The sequence below is a fragment of the Elephantulus edwardii genome, unplaced genomic scaffold, assembly GCF_000299155.1.
Source record: "Elephantulus edwardii isolate Elephantulus edwardi_28Jun2011 unplaced genomic scaffold, EleEdw1.0 scaffold00262, whole genome shotgun sequence".
Taxonomy (NCBI): domain Eukaryota; kingdom Metazoa; phylum Chordata; class Mammalia; order Macroscelidea; family Macroscelididae; genus Elephantulus; species Elephantulus edwardii.
In genome coordinates, this window is record NW_006400012.1 from 3742353 (window position 1) to 3767608 (window position 25256).

General features: G+C 37.1%; 1 protein-coding gene across 1 annotated transcript in view; it reads right to left on the bottom strand.

The window, feature by feature from the left end:
* GDAP2 (ganglioside induced differentiation associated protein 2) overlaps positions 1-25256 on the bottom strand; it is a 54286-nt gene that overhangs the window by 5450 nt on the left and 23580 nt on the right. Inside the window, exons 8-12 of the mRNA XM_006899584.1 lie at positions 17091-17167; positions 10837-10913; positions 8163-8302; positions 5515-5569; positions 845-988 (exon numbers count right to left, since the gene is read on the bottom strand). Coding sequence (XP_006899646.1) covers positions 845-988; positions 5515-5569; positions 8163-8302; positions 10837-10913; positions 17091-17167 — 493 coding nt within the window. The remainder of the gene's footprint in view (positions 1-844; positions 989-5514; positions 5570-8162; positions 8303-10836; positions 10914-17090; positions 17168-25256) is intronic.

Consider the following 25256-nt stretch of genomic DNA (forward strand, 5'->3'; position numbering starts at 1 on the left):
GCATAATCCAAAGGAAAAACAATGCTATTTTTTACTCTATTAATCTAGTAAATACACATTTATATTCTTCCTTCTCCCATGTATTCAAAAATCTTTGACCCCATGATCTAGCTATTCTAATTACAAATATGCTGTGCAGTAGATAGACGTAAAATCTTATTAGTCTGTGAACACATTAAACACACTGCTTTTCACAAGTAGCTAAAGCTAGAGGAATGTTAGAGAGAAAATGTGTTGCAGGATTTTAATTTTACTACATATATATCATACAATAATTAGGGAGCAACAGTTCATTTCAAACTTAGTATAACTTTCAAATATATTCTGTCACTGATGCCAAAGGATACTTAATCAGGCATCAGTTACATGATGAGCTTCTGGCCAAGCCTGACTCAATAGCATATAACAACAACACAACAACAAAGGAGATTAGGTAAGGAATTTTGGTGGCCAAGTGCAATATATGTTGGATGCCAACTTGATAGGTCAGTGGTTCTAATCCACTAGGGGCTTCTTGGGAGAAAAACCAGAATCGATCTGATGGCAGTGGGTAGTTGGTAAGGAACTAGGCAGAAAAATCTGTTCCAAAGATTGTAGAAATTTGATAGGACAAACAAGATCTGGTTTTAAATTCATGGTCAAGAAAATCTCCTGTTGAAAGTCTGTTTTAGCTAAAAAAGGCTTCTTCTCTTAAGGCAAAGCCTTTTCTTATAGTTATTATGGAAGAGTGTAAATGATACTATTAAGTCTAAGACGCTGATTAGCATTAAGACTTTAATGAAAGAATTTTTTGCTCATAAGCGGTTCATACACTGGAAGAGGAAGAGCTGCTGCCACTTCTTACCCTGGCATCGTACTCAAGGACAAAAGGAGGAAAGTCGATCTGTTCTGGAGATATGGCAGAAAATAGCTGGTGGAGGCTGTCCACATGGTGGATTTTGTCCTTCAGTCCTGAGACAGAAAATGTGGTGAAAAACCATGTTGACACCTGATTAACGGAAGAGAAAAAGAATTTAAGCCAGAGGCCAGAATCAGAAATAAACCCACAATTTTGAATAATTCTACAAGATAAGAAACTATTTCAAAATCAAAACTGATGCCAAACTAAAAGGCAATTACTTTAGAAACTGCAAGTTGTGGTCCATCACTGAGTTGTAGAGTCAACTTTGTGGATTATGAATAATAACAAAAGAAGGGGAAAAAGGCCCTAGAAAAATAATTAGCAGAGAATGTAACAAGATGAGCTCTGTTATAAACCTTTTTTTTCTGTTATACATACAAAAGCTTTTGTGCATGTATTGTTTTGTGATGTAATATGTGATTCTTCTATGGATTGTTTTCAGAAGTTTGAAAATCACTGTATTATTAGTAGAGTAAGTTATTTACTGGCACTCTGAAAATGGTTAATATGGCGAAATCTTAAGACATTTGTTTCATTATTTTTCAAATGAGACGAATTTTTTTTCTGCCAACATTTGGGATTAACATATTTCCAGCTGACATTTGGTCAACATGCAGTCTCTTGTCAAAGTCAATCAAAGTGAATACTATGCAGATGTTGAGCTGCCTTTGTAACATATACCTATAAAATCAGCAAGCTAGAGCAAAAGGATTTTTTAAAGCCCTTCTTTACCATAAACTGATATGAAAGGACACTTGGAATATGCTGCACTATACTGACATGGAGAGGGCAGTGATAGAGAGACAAAGTAAGACTGGTTGAGGGAAAGGAGGCTGCAATTCTAAACATAAAATCCTTGAAAGAGAAATACATCTCTCTGCTTCCTTTCTTTCATTTCCTTCTTTATATCCCCAAGTGTTAGTAGGAGAATACTAATCAAAGCAGATAGCAGTGGAAATCCAGTTAAAAGTTTTCTCTTTATGGAGACTCAAGATTAACTATCATCTTCTTTCTCTTTAAAAAAATTTGTCATTTTAGTTCCATATAAAACAAAATTCTTAGCTGTTGATCGGATCCTGCCCATGGCAACCTGGTGTGTTACAGAGGGGAACTGCTCCATGGGGCTTTCTTGGCTGTAACCTTTACAGAAGCGTATCTCCGGCCTTTCATAGTGTTGCTGGGTGGATTTGAACCACTAACTTTCAGGTTGGATTTACCCCTGAGACCTTAGTTTTATACAGCTTAATGTTGAATTTTCAATTTTTTTTAAGTCATAAATCTACATTAATTCAGGTAATTATTTTAAAAATATTTGATTCTTTACTTCTCAAAACCGCTGAAGAAAATGAAAACTTTGAAAAAGACAGCTGTGATATTTTGTGGATGCTAGAGATTCCTTCAGTCAGTTCTTACAAATGCACAGCCAAGAACACAAGATCACAAAATAACATTAAGCAGTGAAAGACTGCACACACACATGTACACTTAGGTAATGTGCTGGAGCCAGAATCAACAATGGGATTTAATTCTGTTACTCTGCATTCTACTAGAAAGCTTCAAAGAAGAAAAAGAAAAGTGATTTATCAGACAATTTATTATCACTTTGTGTTCATGGTCTGGAAAAGATCTCAAGTGTATGAAAATCAGAACAGTGTGATTTGCCTATTTTATTATCCCTTGATGTCATCTTATTATTTTATAATTATAAACACTCCATTTAAAAATTTTAATTTAGTATGAAATAGTGGATACTTTTATTATATATTGTCCTAATTCTCTCCATAAACTTAGCCATTGTCATCAAGTCAATTCTGACACCTAGAGACCCTACAGGAAAAAGCAGATCTGTCCCCATGGTTTCTAAGGGTATAAATGCTTAGAGAAGCAGAATGCCACATATTTCTCTCTCTGAGCGGCTGGTGGGTTTGAAATGCACCCTTTCACCTAGAGTGATCAACCAGTGTGCCATCAGGGACTCTTTAATTCTCAATAATTCACCCTCATTTTCTCCTCACAAAAAATTATGAGGCGAATATATAATGATTTTCACTTTGTATGTCTGGTTTCGTTCAGCTTCTGCTCAAATCTGACATCTGCACTGTTTTCTATTCAAAGCAATTCTAGTGATGTGATGGCCAAGAATGTCAACCCACTGTTTACACATGGAAGATAGACAGACACACACACACACACACACACACACACACACACACACACACACACACACACATTGCTTCTCCACAATGGGAATCCTAATGTACAGATGTTAAAAAGCTTGGCCGTTAGCTGAAAGTTTAGCTGTTTAAACGCAGAATCCACCAGACCCTCCATGGGGGAAAAATGGGACAGTCTGTATCTGTAAAGATTTACAGCTTTGGAAACTATGCAGCAGTTCTAGCCTATCCTCTAGGAGTTCTAGAGATCAGAATAGACTCAAAGGCAACAGATTTGGTTTTTAGTGTGGGAGAGGAGGATTTAGCACTCAATCTTAGAAAACAGTGGCTTTATATCCTCTTAACCTGGAACAGAAGGAAAATCAGTCGATAAAACTGAAGTTTCCAGAACACAGGTCCATTAACATTTTCATTGTAAAAGGGAAGAAAGATAAAGTGAGGCTGTTTAAAAGCTGGTGGGACAGGTCTAACAAAGTAGAAGAAAGAGTAAAGGTGCTCTTGAGGGTTTCCTGAAGAAATGAAAATACAATCTACAGTTAAAGATGTCAGCTCAGGAAATAAAATGCCTAGATTTAAATCTACAATTTGCTACTTCCTTGGGAAGCTCACCTTAAGTTTCCTTTTCTGTAACTTAGGAATAATAGTACTATCTATGGGAGCTCTGGCTGCCTAGTGGATAAGGAGTTGCACAGCCAACCCAAAGGCATGTGGTTTGAATCTACCAGCTGCTCCCTAGAAGAAAGATGTGCAATCTTATTCTATGCAATTACAGCCTCTGAAGACTACTGTGAGTTTGCTCAAGCTTGAAGGCACATACAAACTACTATCCACATTATAGGTGTAAGGATTAATTAAATCAAGGTAGGAGAAGCATTTAGTATACTGCTTGTGAAGAATGCTCAAAAAATGTTAGCTACCATTAGCACTATGGGACCAAAAACAAAGGTAGAGGGACTGTCCTTTGATTATGAAGGAACACATTTTTGAGACAGAGAAAAAGAAGGAAAATGACAGGAATATATAACACTTTGTAGGCTGGAGGGAGGATGACAGAAGCTTTCAGAATGATGGTTCCTATTTTGTAGTTAAGTATAAGGAAGGCTAACTCTAGCAGTGTGGATATGGTGAAGACAGGGGACTAAGGAAAGTGGAGAATGATTCTGGGGCATTGACCACTGACACATCTTAGGGTTTCCAGACAGCTGCAAAGGCCTATTCTGTCTCCTGATGAATCCATATTTCACCAAGTTATATCTCTCTCCAGGAAACCAGATACCAACCAAACTAAACTGCTATTGCCGAGCTGGTGCCAATGCACAGAGACCCTACAGGACAGAGCAGAATTGTCCTTTAGTTTCCAAGGCTGTAAATCTTTATGGAAAAGAATGCCTCACCTTTTTCTAATTGAGATTCAAATTGTTTGATCTGAACTGCTGACCTTTCAATGAGTAAGTAGTGCAATGCTTCGTCCACTGTTGACACCAGGGCTCCTCAAACCAGATGTAGGGTGGAGAGAGCAGAACCATGTGCTATTTAAAGATTACGCTTGATGAGCAGGTATGATAAAACAGTAAGAGGTTACTAGGAATGTTAGGTGTTGACAAGAGTGGCGGAGGTGACAAACCCTGGGGTTTAGGTGAGATAGGGAAGGAAATAAAAACCAAAGGATGGTATTTTCAGAGAAAAAAAGTAAAAGGATCAAAGGATTTGCTCTCCTGAAGTTAAAGGATAGGATTAGATATCACAGATAAAATTGTGGGATAGATACACTTTAGCTCTTATAAGGCATAATATTAAAAAGCAACTACAATGAAAAGAAAAACCTGTTTATGCAGAAAGAATCAAGAATCCTAAGGTGCACATCACAGGAATGTCTACTGGCTACAGGAGCAGTCAGGGCAATTTGCTACAGGAAATAATTGTTGAGCTGAGACTGGCAGGACAAGCAGGAGATAGTCATGCAGTGGAGAAAAAAAATATATTCCATACGAACAGCATTAGTGACTGAGGCCAGAGAGCGTGAACAGGCAAAACTGAGAAAATCCTGGCTTATATGGGTTGTCCACAAAGATGGCGTAGCCACACAGGACCAGAGCAGTAAGATAGGATCAAGTGGACAAAGAAAAGAAAAACAGCAGTCACTGCATCCATATAACCATGTTGCTGTTGTTACGTGCTGTCAAGACACCTGCAACTCACAGCAACCTTATGTATAGTAACTCTGAACGCTGCCAGTCTCACTGTTTCCAACACACTTACTCCATTACCCCAATAACTGGGTCAATTAATCTCATCCAGGTCTTCCTCTCCTGTGCTGTGCCTCCACCCTTTCAAGCTAATGTCCTTCTCCAAAACTTAAGTTGCTGAAATATGCCTTAATATTGAAGAAATCAGGTACACTTAAATTCTAGATTTAGCTGAAAGAGGAAAATAACACACCTTTGAACGAAATGTTGGATGAACAAAATACACAGCCTTCAAATTCCTTTTGTACCTAATTTAAAAAACAGCAAAAGAGTCAGGATTAAGTCATAGCTAAAACCTGTCACAATTGTAGACAATTCATTCTTCTTGAATACATAAATGAATTCACCTAGGGGGAGAAATGTAAAAAACAAAAAATAAAAGACAGCTTTGGTTTATATATTGAATTTTAGGAGTCAAGTAAAAAACAACCCAGAGATCATTTAATTTCAAGCATCTGAATGTCTTTTCTTTCAATTGTGATGGAGCCACCTGCAGGTGAACAAAATGAAATTCACATTTAATAGACACTATTTGCCATTTTTTTCCAGTTTGGTGGTAGAATGTGTGGGATAAGATTCAGATGAATCAAGTCAATAAAAAATGAATTAAATTTATAGCAAAAATAAGAAACTAAGTATTTCATTGTTATAATAACAGTGAATAACAATAATAAGCACTTAGAAGAGGCTTTATACTTCTAATAATTTTATTAGGTTAGGTTTATTTTAACCTATAGTGTTGCCCAACCAGTCAACAGTAGAGCGAGGAATTGAACCCAGGCAGTACCGTTTAAGAATCCACACTTTTATTCACTGCTTCCTCTAGCCTCTTCAGGTAGAACATAAATATCAAGATTTTGCTGTTTTGCCAAAGAATAACCCTAAAGGTGGTCAAAAGGTTGTGCGGCTAACCCAAAGGCAGGTAGTTTGAATCTATCAGCTAGTTTCTGTAAACCTGCTGGAGGGTCAGATATATGTTGGTTCCAACTTGATGGTACATAACAGTGACTGTACAAGACAGAGCAGGACCGCCCCATTGGGTTTTCTAGAATGTAATTCTTCATGAAAACCTATCAGAGGACTTTCCTGTAGATCACTGTCCATCTCACAGGTTCAAGCTGCTGATCTTTCGATCTTTCAGGTAGCAGCTGGGCACTTAACAAGTGCTGTCAAGTCACTTCTAACTCAGAGACCTTCCCCAGAGTTTCTAGGGCTATGAATCATAACAAGAGGATATTGCCCATCTTTCAACTCTGGTGGTGCAGTCTGTAGGGAGTTGTGTGGCTAATGAAAAGGTGATGATGTCTCTTTGGCAGTCTGAAGCCAGCACCTCTGTGGGAGAAAGACAGGCAATCTCCTCCTGATCAATTTACAGCCTTAGAAACTGCTGGAAAGTCAGCTATGGATGGTGGATTCAAACTATTAATCTTTTGGTCAATGGCCCAGTATATCAAAACATTATGCTATCAAGGTTTCTTATAACCAGGATACAAAAAACCCACAAAACCCCATAAACAGCACAATCACTGCCACAAATCATGATAGGCAGTCTTGTCTTTACTAATGATGCACCTGATTTTCACAGTCCAGAAATCACCACTGGCTCAGATGAGGTTAAATGATGAGCTAGCTCTTTAGAGAACCTCCCACTTCACAGATGATGCTGGTTTAGTTTTAGAGCAGGTTAGTGGTAGAAGTAGAACTAACTAGAAGTATAGTGAAGCTTCTTTACACATATACAACCCACAATCAGAGAAAGTAAAAAAAAAGTGGATTTGACACAATGAAAGCTTTAATTACTATTAAGTGAGGTGAGATTTAATGGAAAGAGTAAAATAGTTTGAAATTTATGGTAATGTGCCTTTTTTATACTCTAATTGTAAAAGGAATTTTCCCATGAAATCAAAGAAGACAAATGATAAAAGAACTATCAGAAGAGTAGGTTTCTATTTTTACTTAGAAAATACATTATGAGAAGGAGTGCAAACCATTACAATTACTTTTGCTGTAGTGAGAAGTCTTATTTCTCAGTTTAAAATATCCATTATCACTCCAAAAGAAATATAGTTCAGTGATGTAATTTTCTGGTTCCAAGTCAGTGACATGAATTCAAGTTCAAATTCTGTATTTACTGTTGTGCGACTTTGGGCAACACATTGAACTTACTAGAGTGCCAATATTCTCCTTCTCCCGGTCTAGATAATACTGATCTTTAAAAACTCAGAGGGTTGCGGATCAAATTAAATTCTATATTTTGATAAGTGTAATACTCCACATAATTGGAATGTATAATTTTTATTTCTAACTCAAGTATTGCCAAAGTCCATAAGCCTTTCCCTAGGTGTTTAAAAGGGGAAATAAAAAGTTAAATTAATATGTTTTAATGAAAAAGAAATCTGCGTTAAGAAGGGCCTATTATTAATATAGAGAGCTCTGGTGGTCTAGTGGGAAGGAGATGCACTGCCAACTCAAAGGCTGGCAGTTCAAATCCACCAGCTGCCCTGCAAAAGAAAGATGGGTAATATCCTTCTGTGCAATTACTGCCGCTGGAAACTAGCTAGAGGATCATCTATGGATGGGTTTGATTCAACAGTACATAATAATAATAATTATTAAAATATCTTAACTACGTATAACCTTGGGCAAAGTTTTAATCTGCTGTACACAGAGGTGCTATGAGCTGGAATTCACGTAATTGTACTTAATAACAACCACAACATGTAAATAAACTTCTTTTTTGTATCAAATAACTTTTAAAGAATATATAACAATGTTTGGTATTGCTTAATAGGAAAGAAAGAAGCTTTTCTCTTTCCACCATAATTTGCAAAAATAACTAACTTGACATCAACAACATCGTAGAGTTTCTTCAGGAAATCAGAGTCAAGGTGATTGTATTCGCTGGTCAGGGTGTGAAAATACACTAATACATATTCCTTCACAGCAATGTGATCCATTACATGGATAAAATACAGGAGTGCCTAAAGGAAAGAGGAGAAAATATAAAGATTATTGTACCTGGTAGTGTATTTCACAGATACAAAGAGCAAGGGAAAACCTCACAGTTTAATCTATTTCTCCATCATTGCAGATGGACATTTGTGAGTATCAATTTTGCTTAAAAAGTGAATAATCCCAATGTTACCTAATTCTCACAACTGCTACAATACAACCTCTTTTTATCTTTTCTAATTGTTGAAAGATATAAATCTCTGTCCCCTAAAATGTATCTCATATCTTCATATACTTGAAAGTTGAGTTCTAGTCCCTTATCAAGATTCTCCTCATAGGATAATGATAAAAATGGTTAAAGCAGAATTTCTAGACTTCTATCATTCTTGAAATTTCTATCTGAATTAAAAGTCTTTGTAATTTCTACTCATACAATCTCTCAGTTGTCATGAAACCTAGAAATACTATAACAATGACTTATGTGGCTTATTTTGAGGACTTGTTTTCTTAGCATCTTTAATACTGTTGTGAACAAAAATTTCAGAACTACTTTAGCCAGCTGAGGGCAGTAGGCTGGGTAGCACTCTAGAGCTTTGAAATACTGAAATTTAACGTGACATAGATCAATCAGTTAAAGAACTGCTCTGTTAGAGAAGGGATGAACTTTAAGAAAAATAGAAAAAAACAAAGCAGAGATTTTGCAGAGGTAGGGCCAGTGTGGTCTAGTGATACAGCCATAAACAGTTACAAAGACAAAGCTAAGAAATAACAGAAAAAAATAATCCTATAGCAAAAAGAATTGTTGAAATAGGGGACATTGTCCAATTCCTCCTTGAGTATCTGTGTTAATGTGACTGGATTAAATGGATTAGAATCCAAATGCCACTAGAACTGGCAGACAGTCAGATTAGGAAAACACATCATCTTTCCAGTTATGAACCAGGTTAGATCTTAAGATACTTTTCATAATTTTATGAAATTATATATCATGAATATGGAGAACATCATGAAAGTGCAGATCAAAATTAAATGGGTATCATACTACTGATGATGAGAATGCATATCACATTGAATAAGAACAATATAAAACATCGGAAATAAAACCTTATATAATTTTTATTTGGGTTTTTCCTCAGTATACATTGAGTATTTTCATCCTTATTTCTGCTCATATCATATTGCTTCATGGCCCTTTTTCTATACATGTATTTTCATTTCTACTCTCACCATTTTGGCCACCCACTCCTGGGCAATTTAGATACCCTTTCTGGTTTTAGATTTCCTATATTTAATGTAAAAATGTTTTAAGTATTTAAGGTCAGTATAGATACAAGTAAATAAATCACTTTTATTGTTAATATCTTATAAATACTTTTCTACAGTATTTGCCTCTATTATCATAATTTTTAAAGTCTATCACACGTTCCATTTGAGGATGAACCTATTAGAAACTTGTTATAGTTTTTTTTGTTGGTAAAAATAATCCTGTGAACAACATGACAGGTTGACTTTCATGAAGTTTTAATAAGCATCAGTAACCTAGAACCTGGTAGTTTATTCAGAAGCAATAATTTGTGCTTGAATAACTATGTTTTGTCTTAAAATTGTATGAATTTTTAAGTTTTCAGTTCATAATATTTGAATATGATTTAGAATTATTTATCAGTTTATAGTGCTAAGGAACTGATATTTTAGGAAGGTCTACATATTTAGCCTGTGGCTTTAAGTGCTCCTGGCATGAGTATTCCAATTTGAGCAGTTTCAGAGCCCATAGCTAATTCCGTACTTTGGATAATCTCCTTACTACAGATTCTTAGAATAGAATTGCTGAGCCAAATGGTGTGAAAATTTTTATAGTTTCAAATTATGCTTAATGACAAATGACTACTTAAAAATTCTTGCTAATTCTGAAGGTGGAAGAGTTGTCTCATGTTAATTCACCGACTACTAATGAGGCTGAAATTGTTACAAAAAGAAACTGCTCATCTTTCTCCCAAATAGCAGACTAGTGGATCTGAACTGCTTCCCTTTCAGTTAGAAGCCGGATACTTTATGAGCCAAAAGGAACTCCAAGGCAATGGTAACAAGAGTGAACATGTTCTTATTTTTATTTATCAATTATAATAATGTCTTGTTTTCGGAATTATCTATTTCTGTCTCTTGCTTCTAAGTGAAGCGATTATAAAATTATGCTATCTTGGTTTAGCTAGATTTTGGATTTCTTCTATTCTAATAGACACTCCAACGTTAACAATTTTTTATTTTTGCTTTGAGGAAGATTTTCATGGGTGAGTATTACAATACAGAATGATTTCAGCCAAAAACTTGCCAGTTATATAATAATCAAAACAAAGCAGCTGCCTTTTTTAAGATCACATTATAACACTCTAGCATTTTTTTTCCTCCTACTGAGCAAAATCAAACTCCTGACTCACTGAAGTGATTACTTCCCTACTCTGTCAAGCACACAATTGTCTCGTCTCCTATTCCAAGTTCTCATTCTAAGTTCATATCCTACTTATTTTTAAATAAGCATTGTGGCAGAGCCTTTTTTAGGGCTTACCTTGTCCATATCTATTAAGGTTACAGGAATGTTTCTTCCAACTACCACCATCACTGTGCGACCACAGTTATCAACACCTGCAAGCAGGAAACGTAATCAGCACCCAGAATCTTTACTTTGAGAATAGTATTTGTTCTGGGCTCTGCACTTATTCTATATTTAAAAGACTGAAAACCAAGAAATTTATTATCTTTGATATTTTTTCCCCCATGGGAAACAAGACCTTTCTTTTTTCAAATTTCATGGGTTTCTGATCAGCACCCTTACTTTTAAAAGTCACTTATTCACACTTATTACTGTGATCTAAAATATAAATAAAACGAAAATAAAACGCCAACAAATCTAAATGACAGTGAAATTTGAAAATTAACCAGCACTATCTGAAAAAGAAAGAAATATAATTGGGGAAGAGTGGGAAGCTGGGAATTTTCAATGTCGACATTACATATTTATGTAACTGAAATCTGAAAATTAACAAGCACTGTCTGAAAAAGAAATATAATTGGGGAAGAGTGGGAAGCTGAGAACTTTCAATGTCGACATTACATATTTATATAAAGTTTGACTTTTGTATAACAAGCAAACAGTACTCTTAAAAAGCAGAAAAATAAAACCTTTTTTTTTGGTAAAAAAACCCCAGGAAACAATATACTTGCTATAGACAGAATTTTGTCACCCTAAAATATGCTTTACTACACCTGTGGTTTTAATCCCAATTGGGAATGGGGTTTTTTGGTTAATGAAGAAGAATTAATGTGGAGTGTATTTTGAGCCAATGTCTTTTGAGATTTCAAATGGATTAGGCAAGAAAGAAAGGGAGAAGAATCTTCCACCAAAGTAGGCAGAAGAGAGAGCTGATACCCTTAATTCTGACTTCTAACCCTCTATACTGTAAAAGAATAAATTTCTTTGTTAAAACCACTCAGATGCATTTATTGAGACAGCACGAATTGGAATTAGGGACTGAGAAGAGGAGGTGATGCGCCAACAAATCCCTATAATATGGAAGAGATTTTGGAATTGGGTAAAGAGGGTAGAAGCCAGAGAAGTATGAACTCATGCGAAACCTATACCTAGAGAGCAGTAGTCAGAACAAAGTAAAGAAATACTGCATAATTAAAAATCAGGAAAAGAGTGTGTCTGGGATGTGTCTTGTCTCTATACCTTTTAAATCTATATGTGGAACAAGGGATCATTTGGATCATAGGGCTTTATAAGGAGGAAAGTGGCATCAGAATAGGAGGAAGACTTATCAAAAACCTTTGTTTCGCAGATGATATATCCTGCTTGCCGAAACTGAGGTGGGCCCGAGATATTTGCTGCAGAAGGTCAAGGACTGTAGTCTTCAATATGGATTGATGCTCAACATCAAGAAGACAAAGATTCTCATCACTGGGCCAACTGGCAGTACCATGATAGGTGGAGAAGACATTGAAATTGTTACAATTTCAATTTGGTTGGTTCCGTGATCAAAACTCTTGGCATCAGCAGTCAGAAAATCAAAAAACGAACTACACTTGGAAAGTCTGCAGTCAGAGACCTCTCCAGAGTGCTAAAGAGCAACAATGTCAACCTGGAGACCAAAGTGTGTCTGATCCAGGCCATGGTATTTGCAATTATTTGTTATGCATCAGAAGGCTGGACAATGGCTAAGGATGACAGAAGAAGGATCATTGTCTTTGAGTTGTGGTGTTGGAGAAGAGTATTGAACATACCATGGTGTGCCAAGACAACTAACAGGTTTTTCCTGGACAGGGTAAAACCAAGTTGCTCTTTAGAGGCAAGGATTTTGAAGCTCCATCTGACAAACTGTAGCCATGTTGTCAGGAGTGACGAGTCCTTGGAAAAGGACATCATGTTTGGAAGGGTGGAAGGATAGTACAGGAGAAAAAAACCCTTGGTGAGATGAATTGACACAGAAACTGAGGCAATGGGGCAGGCATACTGAAGACAATGAGACTGGCTCAGAATAGGACAGCATTCAGAGCTACTGTGTATAGGGTCACTATGAGCTGCAGGTGACTAGAGAACGCATAACAACAACTAAAACTGTAAAAGCCTAGATCATCTTTCTTTCCACCATCTTTCCGTGCCTCCACAATGGGACACGCTCAAGAGCATCAACAAAGCCAAGAAGAGAGGCAAGTGCCAGGTTCTCATCAGGTCGTGCTCCAAAGTCATCGTTCAGTTCCTGACTGTGATGATGAAGCACAGCTACACTGGCTAATTTGAAATCATTGATGACCACAGAGCAGGGAAAATTGTTGTCAACCTCACAGGCAGGTTAAACAAGTATGGCGTTATCAGCCCCAGATTTGATGTGCAGCTCAAAGATATAGAAAAGTGGCAGAATAATCTGCTCCTGTCGCGTCAGTTTGGTTTCATTGTACTGACAACCTCAGCTGGCATCATGGACCACGAGGAAGCAAGATGAAAACACACAGGAGGAAAAGTCCTGGGATTCTTTTTCTAGAGATGTAATAAACAGTGCAAATAAAATGTCTCAATGGACAAAAAAAAATGCCTAGATCATCAAAGAGATTGTTGGAATAGGAATGGATGATAAAGGCAATTCTGGTGAAGGCTCAGAAGGAAGTGAGAAGAGATACAGAGAAAGCCTCTGTGATCTTAGAGATTACATGTTGCCAACAATTGAATATTCCTAGAAATGTTGAGATTAAATGTGGTTCTGATGAGACTTCAAAAGAAAATGAAGAGCATGTGATTAGACAGTGGAGAAAGGGTGAAAATTTCCATGCTGTGACAAACAACTTGTCTGAATTGTGTTCAAATGTTGGAGGAAGAACTTGTAAGTGGATATCTGGCTGAGAGATTTCTAAGCAAGATCTTATAAAGGATATGGGATCTCTCCTAGTCACTTAAAGGAAAATGTAAAAGGTAAGCAATAGATTTAAAAATGAAAACCTAAAGATCTGGAAAATTCTGATGTACAAACTAGGGATATGTGTTTTAAATTTTTACCAAGGACATAGTGGTACAATCTTTCATTAAAGAGGTTGAGCCTGTCTGTGACTGACAGAGACAACCAATGACCACAGCAGCAAACCTATCAGCTTAGAGTGAAGGTGATGGAGAAAGAATGAAAGAAGAGAACGTTGTTGCTCTCTATGCCACAGCAAAAAGCAAGCCAAAGGGCAGTCTGGAGATCAGCCTAACTGCTGAAGGAGTTCTGGACACAGAACATTCTCAGTTCCAAAGGGTGAGGTTGTGGTCTCCTGGATCCCAAAAAAGTGGGGCCACCGCTTTCTAAGTTTCAAAAGGTCAGATTTTCACCAACTGAGTTTCAGGGTGTGGTGCTATCATTAAGTTGTGCTGGAGGATAGCACCACCACAGACAGCTGAAAGGGTGGGGCTGCCATGGCTAAAGGCAGAACAGTGCTGAGGGCGTAGGACTGCCACTCAGAAGGACCTAGGAAATGGGTCACCCAAAACCAATGAAGCAAAGTTGCTATTCTGAGTGGGCCTGGAAAGTGGAATTGAAGGCAAGGAATCTCTATCCAGAATGCAGGGGGCATGGCCAACACCCCGAATCTAGAGCTCTACAGGCTGTCCTCCAAGACAAGGACAAACCCTGCAGCAAACTGGAAATCTCTTAGAACGAGCCCTGGGAACAGAGTTATCTCAGCTCCAAAGGGCCACTGTCCAAAAGTCTTAGAGAAAAGAGTGTTACTTTCAAATCCTGAAAGTTGATGTGACTTGTTTTTCTGGGTTTTGGCCTTGTTTGGTACCTGTAACTGCTTATCCCTATCCTATTCATAAAAAAAAAAAAAGAAAATATCTACCTTGTAACCATTCTACCATCATACCTTGTTATGTGCTGTCCAGTCGACTATGACACATAGCAACCCTCTGAACAATGGCTCTGAATCTCATCCTATCTTGAACCAACCTCAATGCTCTGACACACCTGACCTTACTGACACAGTCACTGTGTCCCTCAGGGCCTTCTCCTCCCTCAGGGCCTTCTCCTCCTATACCGACCCTCCACCACTCCAAGTAAGATGTCCTTTTCCGAGGACTGGCCCATTCTGACATCATGCCCAAGGTATGTGAGACCAAGTTTCAAAATCCCTGCCTCCAAGAAGCAAACTGGTTTCACCTTCTCCAGAACAGAGAACTATTTGTTCTGTTGGTAATCCATGGTATGTTTAACACTCTTCTCCAGCACCATAGCTCAAAGGCATTTGTTCTTCTTCTGTCATCCTTATTCCCTATCCAGTTCTCAGATGCATAGCAAGAAACTAAGAAGATCTTAGCTTGGATCAAGTACACATTCGTTCTTGGACTTACTCTGGAGAGGTCCTTGACAGCTCATTTTCTGAATACAACTAACTTGTCTTTTGATTTCCTGACTATTGGTGCCAAATCAGTGTTAATTACGGACCCAAGTGAGAAGAAACTGTTAACAATTTAAATCTTTCCTCTGTCTATCATGATGCTGTCTTTTGGCCCAGTGGCAAGGATTTTTGTTTCTTGATGCTGAGACATAATCCATATTGAAAGCTGCAGTCCTTGACCTTCTGCAATAAGGGCTTCAAGTCCTCTTCAATTTCAGCCAGCAAGGTTGTGTCATCTACCTAATGCACGCTGCTTTATAAGTCTCCCTCCAATATGGATGCCACTTTATTCTTCATAAAGTACAACTTCTTAAATGATCATTTCAACCTACAGACTGAAAAGGTTTAAAGGAAGGATATATCCCTGACACAGTCCTTTCTTGAACTTGAACCATGCAGTGTTCCTTTGCTTTGTTTGAACAACAGCTTCCTGGTCTAGGTATTGGTTTTGCATGAGCATAATCAAGTGTTCTGGGAATGTTAACCACAATTTGTTATAATCCACACAGTCAAATATCTTTGCATAGTCAATAAAACAAAAATAGGCATTCTTCTGATATTTTCTGCTTTCAGCCAAGAACAATCCGACATTAGCAAGGCTATCTCTATTGCCACAGACTTTTCTAAACTCAGTTTGTATTTCTGGCAGTTCTCTATTGAGTACTGTTCTAGTAATTTTTGGATAATCTTCAGCAAGATTTGCTTGCATGTGATATTATTAATATAATATATAATAATATATAGTATTAATAATACTGTTTGATAATTTCCACATTTTGTTGGATCACCATTTTTGGGAATGGTAACAAATATGGATGTCTCCCAGTGGCCAGGTAACTGTCCTCCAGATTTCTTGGCAAAGCCTGGTGATAACATCCAGGGCTGCACTTGTTTATTGAAATATGTCAACCTGGGGCCTTATTTTTTTTGTCAATTCACTTAGAGCAGCTTGTACCTCTTCCTTTATTACCACTGGTTTTTGATCACATGCTATTTTTTAAAATGGCTGTGTGTCAGCCAATTCTTTTTTGTAGAAAGACTCAGTGCATTCCTCTCAACTTCTTTTGATATTCCTGGAACATTCAAGATTTTTCCCATAACATCTTTCAGTATTACAATTCAAAGTTTGAATCTGTTCTTCAGTTCCAAAGCTTGAGAAATGCTAAGTGGGTTCTTTTCTTTTGATTTTCTGACTCTAGCTCTTTGCACATTTTGTTAGAATACTTTGAAATAGATAATTTGTAGTCTAAATTTAAAAGGTACACACTTGAAGAATTTTGTCCCATGATGGAGTATGTCTAAAGTCTCACCTGTATTTGATTTAGATACTTCAGATAATATCTTAAACTTGAGGCTAATAATGTGACGGGCTGAATATATTTTTGCATGTAGCAATGTTAAGGACATAATTTTGAGGAGGGGCAAAAGAAGCAATGTTATGGATTGAATTACGCCCCCCCCAAATATGTAACATAAATCCTAACTCCAGGTTGGTAGTTATAACCTTATTTGAGAGTAGATTGTCTCTGTTATGTTAATGAGTATAAGATATGCCTTTAGTCAATCTCCTGAGAAATAAAAATCTTTCCTTAGAACCGGCACCAGAATTTAGATTTCCAAAAGTCTACTAAAACGTGAGAAAGAAATTTGTCAGTTAAAACCATTCACTTCTGATACTTCTAAGAGTATGAGATAACTGAGATCATGTTTAAAATTTTATAGTGTGAGATGTTATTTTTGACATTTTGATAATGGTCAAAACCTACTCGGAGTAACACAAAACTACCTGATTCATAGATAGACTAGAAGAAATCAGAGAAAAATTAATTCTCTAGTAGCATGCTGGGCAGAGTTCTTAATTAGCAAAAGAGTAAGGTACTTTGCCCTTAAACTCACCTGTTTGGTATAAGGCTTTTAGAGAAGCAATATCAGATAGATCTTCAGATCTTGCTTGACATAACCAGCGATTGTAGCTAGATAAATGAAGGATAAATTAAATTAACAAATAAAATGTATTTTTAACACTTTCTCCTGCACTTGCTCATAAGGAAGGATCAAGAGCCTATATACCATAGCCTACTATGTGTTAGTAATGGAATAAACATTAATTAACTCATGAGAAAGGAAGGTATTTTTACTGTGTGGTTAAAAAAAAATCCTGTATGTTAAATGAAAGCATAATGACAAATAGCAGAGAAACACAATATTCACATTAATATTTCTCTTAATAATAAATGCCAATAAATATGAAGTTTATAAAATAGATATTCACTCATTCAACAAGTATTTACTGAATCCTTACTGAACGGCAACAATTAAGAAACAATACTTTAGTGAATAAATAAGATAACTGTCCTTACAGAATGTAAAATAGTTAAGTGTTGTATATGCCAATTGAGGTCACAAAAGAACCAGGTAACTTTATCTGCAAAGTTGAGGTATATTTAATGATTGGTTAGTCCAAGTGGTTTTACTTACCACCGAACATGAAAACCTATGTCTATAGTTTGGCTTTGGCCAAACTTTCTAGGAAAGGTTTTTACATCACATCGGAGAGGATGTGAAAAGCTGAAAGAGATGCAAAAGATCTCAAAGAGGAGCAATGACCTGTAAAAAAGGAACTCAGTAATGGCTGACTTTGAAGCTGCACTCAGATCTTCAAATTTCTTAAAAAGTCAGTCTTATTCTACCATATTATATTGGCTTCTTAAAATTCAAATGTTCCTTCTGTACTTTAAAGACTTCTTCCATAGCCAGAATTAAGTCTTTATTCATTTAGAGTAAGAGTAATGTGTGTTCCATACTTATTCAATCACGAGACAGGAAGTAGGGGAATAACTTGCCTCTGTATTTTTAGGTAGTTACTGATATTTAATAAGTATACATTGAATGAATTCTGATTTTTTTTTTCAATGGGGATGCAAGTTATTTTGCTTTCATTTACATTTTTTTGCAAACACCTTTAATTTTTGCTAGGTATCTTATCTACTGCATTTAATCTATTGCAATACTAAATCATCATTGAGGCTCTGGAAAACCCCATTTAATAATCTGAGAGAATGACAGTGAAAAGGCAAATAATTCTTAGTAATACCATACACTAGTTTTTACTTCACAAACCCCTTGAAAAGTTCTCAGGTTCTCTAGCTTGCACTCTTGAGATCCTTTAGATACTACTCTAAAGTACTTTGCAATACAGCTATAAATCACTACAAATTCATCGTCATCACAGAAACTGGGCCACAAAAATGGGAAATAAAAATTCTTCTTGGTGGGTGGATAGAGAAGAAAATGTGCAACAGTGAATGAATGGAAACCCAAGTTCTCTATAAACTTTCATTTAAAAAACCCCCAATTCTTCTGACTCAGATGTAATTTATTATTCAGAGTAACTGGGTGGCAGACATGCTTGACTTCACAATTAAAATTCTTGGCATCAGCATTCAGGAAATCAAAAGATGATTTGCATTAGATACATCTACTGCCAGGGACCTTTCCAAAGTACTGAGAAGCAATATGTCAGTCTAGAGACTAAGGAGTACCTGATCCAGTCCATGGTCTTCACAATTACTTGCTGTGCATCAGAGAGCTGGACAATGACTATGAATAACAGAAGAAGAATTGATGCCTTTGAGCTGTGGCGCTGGAGAAGTCTTTAACATACCATGGACCACCAAGAAAACAAATAGGTCTGTCTTGGAGGGGGTGAAACCAAGTTTTTCCTTGGAGCTTAGGAATTTGAAGCTCTGTATCAAATACTTTGGTGATGTGGCCAGGAGGGACCAATCCTGGGAGAAGGATATCATGCTCGGTAGAGTTCACCCTTCCAGGGACAGTACAGGAGAGAAAGACCCTGGATGAGATGGACTGATAAAATAACTAGGGCAATGGGGATAGGTGAGTTGGAGTCAGTGAGACTGGCTCAGGGCAGGGCAGGCTTCAGAGCTGTTGTACATAGGGTCACTATGAGTCTCAGGCAACTCAACAGTACATAACAACAAGAGACAGCAGACAAGTGGCTCTACAAATGTGATCTGTAGACACTTGAAAAGATCTCTGAGACCACTTAAGGTAGCCTATAAGATAAAAATTATTTTCATAATAACACTAAGATATTGCCTTTGTTACTGTGATGCTATTGACGGTGTAAAAACACCAAAGTATTTGTTGTTGTTAGGTGCCACTGATTACAACCTATAGTGACCCTATGAACAGATCTGAACCCTGTCCTATCCTGTGGAATTCTCACACTGCCTGGCACACTAGAGCTCACTGCTGCAGTAACTGTGTCAGTTCGCCTAGCTGAGGGTCTTCCTCTCTTTCACCACCCTCCTTCCAAGTATGATGTCCCTCTCCAAGGAACAGCCTCTTCTAGCAACATGTCCGATGTATATGAGATAAAGCTTTATCATTGTTGCTTCCATGGTACACTCAGGCTGCACTTTCTCCCCATACATATTTGTTCTGTTGGCCGTCATGGGACCTTCCGTACTTTCTGCCAACACCACAGCTCAAAGGCATCAATAATTCTTCTGTTATCCTTGTTGACTGTCCAGCTCTCAGATACATGGCAAGTGATTGAAAGACTATGGCCAGAATCAGACACACCTTAGACCTCAAAATGACATCATTGCTATTCAATAATTTGGAAAGGTCCCTCATGGCAGACTCCTGATTTCCTGGTACCAAGGGAAGTGGATCCAAGTAAGATAAAGTTGTTGACAGTTTCAATCTTTTCTCCATCTACTATGATGTTGCTTATTGGTCCAGTGGTAAAAATCTTTGTTTTCTTGACATTGAGGTGCAATCCATATTGAAGGCTGTATTCTTTGATCTTCAGGACAAGTGCTTCAAGTTCTCCTCACTTTCAGCAAGCAAGGTTGTATCATCTGCATAACAGAATATTGACGAGTCTTCCGCCAATCTTGATGCCACATTCTTCTTCATAGATTCCAGCTTCTCAAGTCATTTACTCTGCATACAGAATAAATAGGTATGGAGAAAGAATACAACCCTGACACACTCCTTTCTTAATTTTTTGTAGTGTTCCCTGCTCTGTTCACACAAACAGTCTCTTGGTTTAGGCATAGGTTTTGCACAATGAAGTACCCTGGGATTCCTATTCTCAGTGTTAGCCATAACTTGTTATGATTCAAACAGCCAAATGCCTTTGCATTGTCAATAAAGCCTAAAAAGACATTCTTCTACTATTCTTTACATTCAGCCAGTCAATAAAACATATATATAGCCATTCTTCTGGTATTCTTTACTTTCAGTCAGGATCCATCAGACATGACCAAGCATATCCCTGGTACCATGGACTCTTCTAAACTCTACTCAAACTTGTCAGTTCTCTATGTATTAGTTTGTTTTTTAATGATCTGCAGCAGTATTTTGCTTGCACATGATAATAATTATACTGTTCGATAGTTTCCACATTCTGTTGGATCACCTTTCTTGGGAATGGGAACAAATATGGAGTTCTCCAATCTGTTTGGCCAGAGAACTATCCTCCAAATTTCCTGGCATAGACTGGTGGGCACATCCAGGGCTGCCTCTGTTAAATGAAACAAGTCAATTAGTATCCCATTGATTCCTGGAGCCTTCTTTTTTTGCCAATGCCTTCAGTGTAGCTTCAACTTCCTTCTTCATTACTATTGCCTCTTGATCATAGGGCACTTCCAGAAATTTTTCAGTGTCAGTCAATTCTTTTTGGTCTAGTGACCCTGTGTATTCCCTCCATCTTCTTTTAATGCTTCCTGGGCCATTCAACATATTGTCTATAGCATCCTTCAATACTGCACCTTGAGGCTTATTTAGTGTTTCAGTTCTCTTAGCTTGAGAAATGAAGAGCAAATTATTCACTTTTTATTTTCCAATCCCAGCTCTCCACACATTCCATTATAATACTTTGTCTTCTTGATCTGCCCTTTGAAATCTTTTTCAACTCTTTTATTTCTACATCTCTTCCCTTTGTTTTTGGTTTTCAACACTCTAGTGCAATTTTCAGTCTCTTCTGACATCCATTTTGGTTTTTAACTTCTACCTTGTCCTTGTAATGAGTGTTTGCTCTCTTCATGGATAGTATCCTTGATGTCATCCCATAATTCATCGAGTCTTCGATCACTGGTGTTCAATGCTTCAAACAGGTTTGAAATTCAGGTGGAATAGATTCAAGATCATTTTGTTCTCACGGACTTTTTAAATTTTTCTTCGGCCTCAATTTGAACTTGCGCATGAGTAAATGACGGTCTGGCCTACAATCTGCCTTGGCCTAGTTTTGACTCCTGATACTGAGCTTCGCCAATGATTTCTTCCACAAATGTAGTCAATCTTATTCCTATGCAGTCTATCTATCACTTGAGGTCCATCTTTGCAGTGAATAAATCACTGAACATACAAATTTTGATCATTCTATTTCCAGCCTCATCTCTGTCACCATGTCCATACTTTCTAGGTACCATTCCTTCTTTATTGTTTCCAACTATTACATTCAAGTCACTAATTATTATTAACACATCTTTTTTTTTAGGGACCAACATAATGGGGTGGTGTTTTTTTTATATATTTTAATGAAAGTTTTAAAGAACTTGGATTTCCATTCATTCATTGTTGCATATTTTCCTCCCTGTCCCCCTTTCCCCCAGTTCCCTTTTTTCTTTGGAACAAAAGTTCTTTCATTGTTATATAGTTTCCCTACCACCCCGCCCCCAACCAGGACTTTACTATACGACTCTTATTCTGAACTCTTGTCATGCCAATAATACAGTTCTCTCCCTCACTTGTTTCAATGCCATGCACATTATTTATCCCCTCTTTTTTAGTTTCTCCTCAACCCCCATATCAGTCTTGTTCTATAACAGTGGCATTATGCAGTATTTCTCTTTTTTTGTGACTGAGATATTCACTCAGCATAAGGTCCTCCACGGTCACCCATTTTGTATATTATTTCATGAGTTCTTTGTTTTTCAGTGTTGCATAATGTTTCATTGTTTGAATATACCACAGCTTCTCTATCCATTAGTTTGTTGATGGGCACTTGGGTTGTTTCCAACTCTTTGCTATTGCGAACAAAGCAGCAATAAACATGGGTGTGCATATCAACGCATCCTGATTGCACGTTTGGTCAATTTTTAATTTCTTCCTCTTTGGCTTCAGCTATAGAAGCATATATTTGAATAATTGTATTAACACTCTTTCTTGTATGCATATTGCTAATATTCTATCACACACAATACTGTACTTCAATATGGAACTTGAAATTGACTTTTTTGACTATGAATGCAAAACCATTCCTCTTTTGTTTTTCCTTTCCAGCATCGTACACTATGTGATTATCTGATCCCAGGTGTTCAAAGATCACTAATGCCTAGACTGTTAATGCTCATGCATTCCACTTCATTTTTCACAACTAGTTTTCCAGCATTCACGATCCATACATCCCATGTTCCAATTATTAAAAATGTTTATGACTATTTTCCTCATTTCAATTCTGTTATACTGAACACCCCTACACACAGTACAACAGAATAATATTTTTGTGATAAAATCCATTTTTTAAATTATACTAGTTTATTTACAAAATTCAAATACATTGTTTTTCACAATAGATTCTTCCAATTGCCCTCACCTTCCATCAAATTGTATAACCTCATGATTAATCCCATAAACTTTTAAAAGATAAACACTTTTAATTTTTGTAAATCACCAATACCTTGCAAGTTTTTAACACTAAAAGGCCTCTCGGAAATATTAACGAATACAATTTTTTTAATATTGTATTGATATGCGTTAGTAAAATGTAACTAATTCAAATGAGCTGTTATTTAAAAAAGTAACCATGTATCATGTTATAAATTCATGGACAAATGATTCATTAATAGAATCCAGGAGAGACCAATGGAATTTAATATAATACAGAAATTCTTGGGTATAGGTTTGGATTCTAATTACAATTAAGCTTCTATAAGAGTTTTCTAGAATTCTAGGATAATATCAAAGAGTATCCACAATTATTTTAAAGGGTTATTAAAATGCTCCTGCCTTTTCCAATTGTGTATCTGATGCCAGATTTTCTCCATATTTCAATCAAAATAATTACTGAAGCAGATTAAATGCAGATACGAGAATCCAGTTGTCCTCTACTATGCCAAAAAGTAAAAGGTTTGTAAAATTTGCAAATACATATAACTGTGCCTGTCTTAGGCTTTTTTTAAAGAGAAAATGGTCTATCACTGCTAATACTGGATTAACAAATACAGTCTATTATGGTAAATACTGACAAACATAGACTCATGTAAAAAGAGCTCTTTGCAGTCTTCAATTTCTAAGAGCGCAAAAAGGATCTGAGACTAAAAATGTCTGAGATCCACAGTCTATCTGGATAAAAACCCCCAGTCCACTGACTCTGAATCATTCTGATTCATGGTGACCCTCCATTAGGTCTCTGGTATTATTATAAATCTTGTTTGTTTTTTCACTATAATTTATTTTTAGTGAAAGTTTATTTAGGCAATCACTCATAGGCATTAATTACTCTGTGGCTAACTCTGAGAAGAATGGGAATCCCAGAACACTTGATCATGCTTATGCAAAACCTATTTATGGACAAGGAGGCAACCATCAGAACAGAGCAAGGGAACACTGCATGGTTCAAAATTGGGAAGAGTGAATGCCAGGTATGTGTCCTTTTCCCATACCTTTTCAATCTATAATCTAAGAACAGATTATCCAGGAGGCTGGGCTCTATGAGAAACTTGGCATCAAGATTGGGGGAAGATTCATCAACAATCTGAGTTATGCGATGACACAATGCTGCCTGCTGAAACTGAGGAAGACCTGAAGTGCTTGCTGCAGAGGGTCAAGGACTGCAGCCTTCAATATGGATTGAAGCTCAGTATCAAGAAAACAAAGATTCTCACTGCTGGGCCGACTGGCAGCATCATGATGGATGGTGAAGAGATTGAGATTGTAAACAGCTTTAGTTTGCTTGGCTCCACAATCAATGCTTTTGGCACCAGCAGTCAGGAAATTAAAAGACATATTGTGTTGGGAAAGTCTGCTGTTAGAGGCCTCTCAAATGCTGAAGAGCAATGACGTAGTCTGGAGACTAAGGTGCACCTGATACAAGCCATGGTCTTTGTAATCACTTGCTGTGCGTGAGAGAGCTGGATAATGACTAGGGATGACAGGAGAATGGATGCCTTTGAGCTGTGGTACTGGAGTATTAAATATTCTATGGACTGCTAAGAGAATGAATAGGTTTGTCCTGTTAAACCAGGGTTAAACCAGGCTGCTCCTTGGAGGCAAGAATTCTGAAGCTTTGTCTACATACTCTGGACATGTAGCAAGGGAGGACGAGTCCTTGGAGCAGGACATCATATTTGGTAGGGTGGAGGGACAGCGCAGGAGAGGAAGACTCTCAATGAGATGGACTGATTCAGTGACTGGGGTAATGGGGGTAGGTGTGTCAGAGACAGTAAGATTGGCAATGGATAGAGCAAAGTTTAGGGCTGTTGTACATAGGGTCACTATGAGTCACAGGTGATCTGACAGCACATAACAACATGTCTAAGCAACCCCTTACTGTATATTGCTAGTCTCTTCATCCACCCTCTGTCAATTTTTCCCCTTTTATTTCTCCTTTGCCCCATTTAATCTGTAGTGTATATCCTGTTCCAGATAGTTATTTGCAATACACAAAATGTCTGACTGCCAAGTCACTTCAGATTGATCTTCTAGTCACCTATTCCAGAGCACAAATTATCTGTCCATTCTTTCCCTGTTTTTCCTGTCACCTCTCTTTATAGAAGGAGACTGTAACTCCTGCATTCTTACTCTTGCAGAACAGCTGATGGATTCAAAATGCTGACCTGCCATTTAGCAGCTTGAGAGCTCTTTATTATTATTTTTATTTTTCAATTAAGAGACATACCATAATCTAGCAACACATAGATATGACTGAAAATTTAGAAAAATATGGATAGATGGCTTTCCAGTTTTGTGGAGGAGAGAAGGCCACCAATGGATTTAAAATAAAATGTGTAGAAATGATTCTTTTTT